Source organism: Dreissena polymorpha, chromosome 8 (assembly GCF_020536995.1).
Source record: "Dreissena polymorpha isolate Duluth1 chromosome 8, UMN_Dpol_1.0, whole genome shotgun sequence".
Classification (NCBI taxonomy): Eukaryota; Metazoa; Mollusca; class Bivalvia; order Myida; family Dreissenidae; genus Dreissena; species Dreissena polymorpha.
The window spans coordinates 16,462,785-16,474,261 of NC_068362.1; the positions used below are offsets into that span (position 1 = coordinate 16,462,785).

The 11,477-nt window shown below is 37.0% G+C and overlaps 1 protein-coding gene across 5 annotated transcripts in view; it reads left to right on the plus strand.

The window, feature by feature from the left end:
- The window catches only part of LOC127842888 (H(+)/Cl(-) exchange transporter 6-like), a 29,199-nt gene extending 19,093 nt beyond the window's left edge, over positions 1 to 10,106 (plus strand). For all 5 annotated transcript variants that reach the window (XM_052372664.1, XM_052372663.1, XM_052372665.1 and 2 more), the window contains 2 exons: positions 7,785 to 7,895; positions 9,922 to 10,106. In XM_052372664.1, the coding sequence (XP_052228624.1) occupies positions 7,785 to 7,895; positions 9,922 to 10,101 (291 nt within the window). In that variant the 3' untranslated portion in view covers positions 10,102 to 10,106. The remainder of the gene's footprint in view (positions 1 to 7,784; positions 7,896 to 9,921) is intronic.
- The last annotated feature ends 1,371 nt before the right edge of the window (positions 10,107 to 11,477 follow it).

The following is an 11,477-nucleotide window of genomic DNA, read 5'->3' on the forward strand; positions in this document are numbered from 1 at the left end:
ATAAAAACTGATTTTACATCAAAACTAAATGTTTAATTTGATTTTTAGCTCCACTTGCCAAAGGTCCTGTGTCCATCGTGCGTCCGTGCATTAACTTTTCCTTTAAACATCTTCTTCTCCTAAACTACTGGTCCACTTCTGATGAAATTTCTTAGGAATGTTCCTGGGGTGAACGTCTTTCAAATTTGTTCAAAATATGCCCCAGGGGTCAAATTTGACTCTGCCCTGGGGGTCACAAAATTGAAAATTTGCTAATATAAGGCCTATTTTGTGAAAACTTTCAAAATCTCCCGTCCATAACCATTGGGCCTAGGGCTATCAAATTTGGTATGTAGAGACATCTAATAGTCCTCTACCAAATTTGTTCAAATTATGCCCCTGGGGTCAAATTTGACCCTGCCCCGGGGGTCACAAAATTGAACATATGCTTATATGGGGCCTATTTTGTGAAAACTTTAAAAATCTTGTTGTCCGTAACCATTGGGCCTAGGGCTACCAAATTTGCTATGTAGTGACATCTAATAAACCTCTACCAAATTTGTTCAAATAATGCCTCTGGGGTCAACTTTGACCCTGCCCCGGGGGGTCACAAAATTGAATAAACGCTTATAAAGCGCCTATTTTGTGAAATCTTTAAAAAATCTTCTTGTCGAAAACCATTTGGACTACGGCTACCAAATTTGGTATGCAGTAACATCTTATAGTCCTCTACCAAGTTTGTTCAAATTATGCCCTTTGGGTCAAATTTGATCCTGACCGGCAGGTCACAAAATTGAACATTATATACGCTTATATCTTGCTTATTTTGTGAAAACTTTAAAAATATTCTTGTCCTTAACTCTAGGTCCTAGGGCTACCACATTTTGTATGTAGTGAGATATAGTAGTCCTCTACAAAGTTTGCTCAAATTATGCCCCTGGGGTTGAATTTGACCCAGCCCAGAAGGTCACAAAAGTGTACATGTACTTAAATAGGGCCCATATTTAAGTATTTGCACATGCAGAGAAATTTGTTTCAGCCTTTTTTCAGCAGTGGAGCGATACAGGGCCATCATGGCCCTCTTGTTTAAATACTCAAAAAATGAAACCGTGTTCATGCTTGCATGAACACAGTTTATAAATGCTGTCAGAATTATAAAATATGCAATTACTATAAATACAAATGCCAGGGAGAAGTGCTTTTTGAACTAAAAAATTCGAATGAATATTACAATAATACATTCTGAATACTTTTGTATGTAATTAACAGTTTTGTCTGAGAAAATCACTAAATTTTATATATTTATTCAAATTCACATAAATCATATTTCAAAAACACATAATTACTTCAAATCCTTTCACACAATACTGAAAAAAACATCTTAATCTGTTTTAACAATTATAATATAAAGATTAAGGCTGACTCAGTAAAATAATAATCCATGATTTCTGCAGTACTTGCAGACAAACTAGGAATACTGCTGTGATATTATCTATCTATCTAATGGAATATTAATTTGGCTTCAATAGAAAAAAATCAAAGCATACACATGTATACAATGTGTATGTATATATTAGTTAAACTTAAATTGATTGACCATCGATAAAAAGATATTATAATATATGTATATATATATATATCCTTGTAAAACTAAAAATTAAATATGTATGTTTCTATTACATCATTTAGGACTATTATTTTCAGACAAAGTAGAGTGAAGCTTAAAACAGTATCCAATTGTAACAGTCAACTTTGGGGAAATCAACCTTATAATTATTTTCTGTGTTGGTCAATGTCATAATTGGTATAAAATGTATATTGAACTGGAAGTTTTCTTTATTTTAAATGATTACATTTGCTTGGTCAGCCATAATTGTCACAATCAAGTGGTCTTTTTACACTGTAGTTTTCTCACTGACTATGGGTTTGTTCTGAGAATGAGCCACACTTAGTATCGTTGGGGACATGAGTTGTCAATTTTATGTTTATCAGTCTTTCATTATCCAGTATACCTGTAAAAAGGGAATTTGTAACTAATAATCACACAATATACACAATTAAAATTGTATGCATTTAGATTTATTTAGAACTGCACATTATAATCATTTTCCAAAAATATGTAGCAACATTATATTATGTCGCGAAACGTAATGCATCCAGTTTCACTTTCGGTTTGGTTGGTTTTGTAAACACCGTAATTTCATCTTAAAAATTGGATGATAGGGTGATTAAATAATAATGGAAAAGTAAATCACTTGGATAATAGGTCAAAATGCAACACAAATGAGAGGCGTATTTAGGTGGGGGCTAGGGGGCTAAAGCCCCCCCAGCTGGCTGGCTAGACACGATTTTTAATAAAAATGAGCTCCTTACAGTTTCAGTCCACTTGTGTATTTCCTGTCATATGTCCCTAATTAAGCCATACACAGCTGTCGATTTGTGTGATTAGCCCCCAGGCATGTGTACAGACGATCTAACCTTCGTCAGCTAAAGTGCACGCTTCATTGACTGTAAGTAATAAACTGCGCTATTTGATTGGCTGAAGAAGATACATTCAAATAATGAAATTCATCCATACATTTAGCTATTGATAAATGTTTACAAATGGCTGCCGCATGAGTCTTGTGAAAAACAATATTTCAATTTGTAGCAATTAAAGAGTTTAGACGAACGCAATGGACAATCATAACTATTTTTTCGGTAATTTCTTTGATGAATTTTATTGGTATTAGCTCTGTAGAGTGATAATCTTTTGAGTAACAAGTTATTGCCAGTGAAATTCAACTGCACACTTAATGAAAGGCAATTATTTTTTTGATTTTTTTTTTTTACAAATCGGGCTAACTGCTTTGATGTTCATCCATACTTTTTCAAATTAAAAAAGACTCAAAAATGAAGAATTACTTTGCTATATGAAACTCAATCATTTTCTTAAAGCGTGACAACATCGAGGCAGCAACACCCGAATTAAACTACACAGAAACCTAACGACTCCCTTTGTTAACACTTTTGTGAACGAAATGGACACCCGATTCAGTGATTTGCAGACTAAGGCAGCCATGGGATTGAAATTATACCTGAACAAATGTGCGTCTCTCCTGTCAGTGCTAGTGACCTTGAATGGTTCATTGATGATCTCCCTTCCCCTCAGTCCCTCCCTGCTGAGTTGCACTTTATATGGCAGGCTAGGTGGAAAGGTGTACCCAACCCTCCTACTACCCTTCAAGGCTCTGTTGCACATTGTGATTCCCAGCTGTACCCCATCATTTACACTGTTTTGTCCATATCATGTGTGCTCCCTGTTACATCATGAGAGTGTAAAAAGAGTATCAGTGCCCAAGGACTTGTTAAGACAAAACTAAGATCATCAATGGGTCAGGACAGGTTGTCCGCTGTGTGCCTGCTTTCCATTCATAGGGACATGGACATAAACATTTTAATGTTGTTCCTAAGTTGACCTAGTAGGATATCCAACAAGGTTAAATAGGAGGTCCACCCATCTAACTCTGTTAAAAAAGTTATGGATAAAGATAATGTTTCCCACCACTTTAGTGGTTTGAGAGACATTTGATTTACCCCTGTGTGTCTGTCTGTCCGTACATCTGTCACACTTGATGTGTGAACTCAAGTTCTTATTTGTTTTACATGCACTTTTATCATGCAAAATGCTGATTAGATAGCAGGAAATCGCATCATTTCAAGGTGCCATTTAAAAAAAAATCGTCCACGGAAGGGGACACCCCTCCCGCACCCTCCAGAACGGACTTTTGTTATAAAAGCGTCTCATTCATGTCATGATCATTCCAAGCGTTCATCATTGAGGTTACAGTATACTAAACAATCTCTTGCACGACGGTTAAATTGCATTAACTGCATTAAAGAAAACCATCTCATATCATGATATCTTATATCAGTCTTAATTAATTATTATAAAATTGATATGTTTTTTTTTATGTTAAGAAACCAACATACATAAATACGTCGAAACAATGCCTAACGTCACTCAATAAAAAATATGAAGAATTGTTTACATTTGTGAAGTGCGTGGAATGATCACATCTGTGTAAATGGGCAATAAAATAGTTCCAAAGAGTTGCATTAAAACTCACAAGTTTTTGCACGATTTATCGTACATTAAAAAGTCATATTTCTTAATTAAATGCATGCGATCTTAAATATGCACACAAATATACATTGTATGCGTTTGTTCGGTTTTAGCTATTTGGTAGACAAAATGTCGTGCTGAGCCTTATGCAGAGTTGTATGTGAGAGCAAGGAACGACAACTCTGCGTGGAGATTGCCTTTTGGGTAGTAAAGTAGTAATACAAGGCAATATGGCGACCGTTAGCCACGAGGCCTATCTTACGGAGGAATCCGAGATAGCCGATGTATCACGATTGACTTCATTTATTATTTTCTATCCCTTGATCAAAATCACGTTTCATATAGTATGCAATTAGCAAACGGACTAACGCTGAATTTCAAATACCAAGCTTTTAAGAATGTTTACGCGTTTCCAAAACACGAAACCTTGTTGGGAAAACTTAAATGTTCGGGCCAGTGATTTTATAATAAATAATGCGTATATTTAATGTAATGTGACTTGTCATACGTGACTCATTCTCTTTTCATGTAAGGCAATACGTTCATTCAGAAGTAATCGTTCCCCTAACAATCCTAATTGAACGGCGTCATATAAAAATGGGTCATATGCTATATGCGGCCAGCGTTGCCCCAGAGCAGCCTGCGCAGTCACGCAAGGTCTCGTGGTCTCATTGGCGTTAATTGGTCTGGAGCAACATATGTTGATTAAGACCCATTTTCGCATGACGCGGATCAAGTAATACTCATTACGTTTATGTACTCGAATATAGCCAATGCCATAGTTAAGTATAGCACTGCACTTTGGTGTTATCGCAACTTCGAAAGTCAACAAATCATCATGATAGTTCTCCTTTTTCTTTTCCTAATTATCATTAATTTCAGCAGTGTCATGATTATCAATATCATCATCATTAGCAGCAGTACCAACATCAGCAGCAGAACCAGCATCAGTGGCATGTCACTGCATTTCAGTATTATTATAAACACAATTGCATCATACCCCTGTGATCAATATCATACTTTTGTGTAATTTAAAAAGGGACGTGTTCGCAGATGTTCACATTATTTGAAGTGTGTCATTAAAAGCCTTAAATAGCTAGATTTGAACATCGGTGCTACAGAGCTGCGGTATAAAAACAAAGAAATCAATTTATAAACAAAAATCAAAGAAAAGTATCTGCTTAGCGAAAATCCAGTGTATGTTGAAATTTCGTCCCTGATTAGCCTTTACGGACTGCACAGGCTAATCTTGGACGACACTGTACGAACATGCATGGATTTCTCACAACGCACAAGTAATTAGGCTGCAAGACAATCAACAAGACAGAGTATATTTGCATATACATGTAATTGTTTATATCATCATATTTTATAGGTCTTTGTAAACGTATACGTTTTTCTGATGTTTTTTATGTGGTACACAGACAGTCGGTTAACCGGTTAACCGCTCCAATATCGAAACAGGTTAACAGGTGACGAATTTGCTTTTTTCCCCTAATTAAAATCTATTTTTCGAATGTATGATTGATGTTCGTGTTAATGGCAAGCGGTTCGACGCATAATCCCAAGAAACTAGGTTTTTCATGAGAACCTAGGTTCTGGCTTGAAGATTGCACATGTCTTCCAGAACCCAAGTTTCCTTTCGATATCCTAGGTTTTCATGCGAAACTAGGTTTTTCATGAGAACCTAGGTTCTCATTTGAAAACCAAGGTTCTGGTAACAAACTAGGTCCTCAGAATGAGAACATAGGTTCTCATGAAAAACCTAGTTTCTTGGGATTATGCGTCGAACCGCTTGCCATAACCATGGTTTTCATTTAGGAACCATAGTTTTCATGAGAACCTAGGTTCCCAGAATTACAAAGTGAAAACCATAGTTCTCATTACGAGAACTTAAGTTCTCATCTTTAATACTGAATCCGTGGTTTTCATTTGGGAACCATAGTTCTCATGAGAACCTAGGTTCCCAGAATTACGCGTCGGACGGCGTAAACTTGCTTGTTTGGAATACGGAACACATAGTATTCAGGGTGTAGGACCAATGGGGTTCACATATGATTACACACGGGCTGGACAGAATGAAAACACGCTGTTAAGAATTTTATGTTTGCAGATATCTCAAGTTATTGAAATATGTTTGCAAAGTCTTTAGTGCATAAGTTTTTCTTGCAGTGTGGGCCGATATCTTTAGATTGAATAATACATTATTACACATTATCAATAGAGATTAAACTTCTATTTATAACATAATGATTGCTTAAATATATCACAAACAAATTAGAAAACTAAAAAATAGCCCAATACTCTACCATACAGTCGTTTGAGGCCCGAACAACTGAAACTCATTTAATGCGGTAACAATTAATTATGTAACGATTGATCTGAATTTGTTTCAATTTTAAGTTTCAAAACAATATTTACAATTAAAGATGTATTTCATAAACAGTTTAATTTTGTATTCATATGTTCAGACCAATGTAGACCGATTACATTACTACTTTCATTCCTCAAGAACATCCATGCACGGAAAACGTCGTGCATATGAACAAGAGGCGGTAACCTACGGCTTATGCCTGTTGTATAATCCCAAGAAACATAGTTTTTCATGAGAACCTAGAAGCCTGTTGTATAATCCCAAGAAACATAGTTTTTCATGAGAACCTAGGTTCTCATGAGAAACTTGGTTTATGAAATCCCAAGAAACCAGGTTTCTCATGAGAACCTAGGTTTTCGTGAGATACTAGGTTTTTCATGAGAACCTAGGTTCTCATGAGAAACTAGGTTTTTCTTGAGAACCTAGGTTTTCATGAGAAACTAGGTTTTTGAAATCCCAAGAAACCAGGTTTTTCATGAGAACATAGGTTCTCATGAGAAACTAGGTTTATGAAATCCCAAGAAACCATGTTTTATGAGATCCTAGGTTCTCATGAGAAACTAGGTTTTTCATGAGAACCTATGTTCTCATTTGAAAACCTTAGTTTACGCTCGAGAACTTAGGTTGTCATGAGAAACTAGGTTTTTCATGAGAACCTATTCCATGAGAAAATATGTTCTCATTTGAAAACCTTAGTTCTCGGCGAGACGACGCACATAGACACATAGAACTTAGGTTCTCATGAGAATCTATGTTTTTCATGAAAACCTAGGTTCTCATTCTGAGAACCAAAGTTCTTGTTTGATATCCAAGGTTTTCACAAGAACCTAGGTTCTCGACAGCTTTTCGCGTCGTTCTCTCGGATATCCGAAGCTTTCATGAGAACCCAGGATCTCAGTTGGGATCATAAGTTCTGGTAAGAACCTAGGTTCTTAGCATGAGAACCTAGGTTCTCATGAAAAACCTAAATTCTTGGGATAATGCGTCGAACCGCTTGCCTTACATATTGTGCCTAGACAATTCGGACCAACGCTTTAGTGTTTTGATATAGCATCGTCAAAATAAGTGTACTTTACTCAAACTGCGAAACCTTTTTACAGATGTAATCACGTTATTACTGGTTAAACGAAACAAACATATATCTTTCTAAGCATCATCTTCATGGGTACTGTATATAAAGCATACTTCTAATGAGTTTGCGTATAAATGACACTCATATAGATTCTAAATAAACTTCGCTCTAAAAAAGGGAGATAAATGCGTTTGCGTAAAATTTCGTCCCATATTAGACTGTGCAATCCGCACATCACTTATCATGTATTTCAGTTTTTCTGCTCGATGTCGGCAACATTCACCGTGCACTTCTTCTTGAGCGGTCTGGAGTTCAGCTGGGGCTCTTTCTACTCGCCGGGACTCATTAATTTCGGCGTTTTTAAGGTAAGAGACGCATGAGATATATAAGCCTTTTAAGGGTATGTTTTTTTTAAATCATCTGATTTTGGGGAAAGGGCCCGGCCTTTTTTAGGGGAAAAAAATCGCACGAAACGCCGAATTTGGGGAAAACATAAGGAAAGTCTTAAAAAACCAATTTAACATATTTTACTGTTTATAAAACAAATTCAAGGCAACAGATAATTTAATCATTTAATATGTTTCTATTTTCTACACTGGATCAGGTTAACTGATATAATTAACTAATAATAATATAATATAGTTATATCTTTTTTAGATATCATTGTTTTGGGGAAAATCTATGTAAAAGGGGAAAATTCGTCTAGGGGAAAGGGCCGATATTCATAAATAATACTTGAGTCACGGTCCAAGACGGAAGACGCATGCAAGTACGTAGGCATTAAACCCCGACACCACATACCTCCGTTACCATGGTACTCTCCCAGAGTGCGCTTATAAAGCTAGTTTTAATCCACCTAATTCAATGTTATGATACGCGTTTCATTTCAACCCTAGATTCGTATTTCATCAGACCCTAATGGCGAACATGTTTATACTCCTGCAACAAAGTTGAACAATAATTGGTTTATTATTGTACTAGAATCCACCATAGAAACCCTTAGCTCACACATTAAAGCAACCGAAAACAAAGCTCAAATATGTATACATTTTTAATGATCAACGGTGTCCTTTAAGTTAAGTTAAAGATAGATGATGTTTGTATTCGTCTGATCATATATCTGATATAGGAGGAACAAAACGGGCACCAAAACAAGTGGGGTTTTGCCATAATTACTTATCTTCAAATCTTAATACTACCAGCAACACTAAAGAACGACACGATCATTACCGCCTATAGAATCATTACCAACACCATCGCCGTCACCACCAACGACCACCACAACAACCAACACGACCACCATCGCCACCGCATCCACCATCACAATTAATACCAACAATTAGTACCACCTACCCCTCCAACACCACTACCACCAACACCACCACAGACAACAACGATAATAGATCCGCTATTAAAAACCCGTTAAAACAGCCTTCGTCGCTACCAACCACCACAATCATCACCACCATCATAACCATCATAACCGCCAGCACCAATCATCATCATCATCATCATCTGATCATCATCATCATCATCATCATCATCTGATCATCATCATCATCATCGTCATCATCATCATGATCATCACCACCACCACCATCGTCATCATCATCATCATCATCATTATCGTCATCATCATCATCATCATCATCATCATCATCATCATCATCATCATCATCATCATCATCATCATCATCATTTATTTCGTCTTCATCATCATCATCACCAACACTGAGCCACCACCAACACCACTATTAGGATCCCACCTTATCCACTGCCATCATTACTACCATCACAATTACCATCACTACCACTACCAGAGCATCTTTTACCACAACCACCACTACCTTTATTAGAAATAAAACCTCAAATACCCACCGCCCTACCCCCCATCACAAACCATCATAACACAACTACTTCGCAACAAATGAGCCTCGCTCTGGGAAAACGGCGTAAAATACGTGTACGTAAAGTTCCTTCCTAAAATGGCATGTGCAGTCTGCACAGGCTAATCAGGGACGACACTTTCCGCCTAGACTGGATTTAAGCTGAAATTAGACTTAAAATAAAACAATAATGCCATAAAAGCGGAAAGCGTCGTCCTTGATTAGCCTGTGCGGACATCAAAGGCTGACACGAGACGACACTTTACGTACATGCATTAAACCCCATTGTCACAGAATAAGGCTCAAGTAAATTACCAAAGGTTATTGCAAACTCCTTATCAGCAGACGAGTTATTGGATTATGTATCTTGCGGGCATTCCGGAGATAGTCGATGTATGAGTAATGACGATTATGTTACTCGAGTGCACGCAAATATTCGATGTATCATGATGGGGTTTCTTCAGTGAACGGAGATAGTCGATGTATCACGAATTGGTTACTTCAGTGTACGGACGAGGAAACAGTTAACGGCACGTGCCGCCTCTGGACCGCCATGGACCTGTTCATCTTCGTACTCATGGGGCTGATAGGGGGCCTGCTAGGGGCCGCGTTCAACAAGCTGAACAAGTGCCTTACCATCTACAGGATGAGGCACGTGTTTCCCAAACACAAGGCGGTCAGGTAGGGATGCAGAAGGGTATCGGAAAAACTTATTTTAGTCGCGCTCTAACAAAGCCGTATTGAATGCATGTGCGTAAAGTGTCGTCCCAGATTAGCTTGTGAAGGCTGCACTTTGTCCGCTTAAACTTAATTTTGCTAAGAGAGAATTCCATTAAACGAAAAATACCATAGAAGAGGTAAGTGTAGTCCCTAATAGCCTGTGCGGACTACCCAGGCTAATCTGGGACAACACTTTCCGCTCATGCATAAAGCCCCGTTTACCAGAGCGCGGCTGATTTTTTGGAGCAATCTCCTTTATTTTGCTTTATACTTACCTCACACGCCATTTGACATCGATATACTAATACTTTCTTTGGAAACACAATAGTATAACGCCTTTCGTCATTATTATAGTTCATTTAAATATAAGCATCAACAATACTTTAAATTTCAATTACTAAGTCTGCATTACATGCATGTAAATGTATGACCGTGTGCGGAATAATACGCTAGTCTATTGTTACAAAAGACATGGTTCATTGTATGTGCTTTTATATGCCATATATAAGGTTTTTGCAGCAGTTATCATGGAAAGGTGGACTCAAGAACAATCATAGTTTACCTTGCATGAGCACCAGGATGCTTCCAACAGGCAATCGCAATATATGCATCGAAATTCGAAAATTAAGCCCTATTTCCAAAACTGTTGAGCACAGTAACCCCACCTTCAGTAACTGGTATTAATGCAAAAGTCACAAAGATGTGGACCCGACCGGACACACAATTGTGGACAGACGTACAGATCGACAGACGGTGTAAAAACTATATTCCTCCCTTCGGGAGCATAATAAAACAGTACATGTAATTAAATTTAATTGCAGTTTTTGGATTTCTGTCTTTATGCTACAGACACTAATGTTTTAGAAACCATGGGTTTGGCGAAACGAAAAATAACTTCAAAATGACTGTGTTGATTTTCTGATAACCGAAATAAATGTTTATTTAATAATGAAACATGTGTTTCTTTTTACTTCTGTGAGACAGGTTGTAATGGTATCAATAAGTTAATGGACATGCTGTAATTCAGATTTCATGATAAAACCTTCTTTCCAATAATCCTTCAACATATCATTCCCCTAATAAAGGATAGTTGGTCAAACACATTAGCGAGAATGAAAATGATAGACATGTCAACAGACATTAGAACGACGATAAAGCTCAAAGTAATTTAAGGAAACATCGTAATTTTAAATTGAATAGGAATTTCGTAAATTAAACAAAAACTGACACTACTCAACTTTAATACAAACTATTCAAACAATAAGATAATTAGAGGGTAAGAGTGGCAAAATTGTAGTTTGACAACAAAGGGTGTTAGAATTACTCTTGATTTATTCCCAC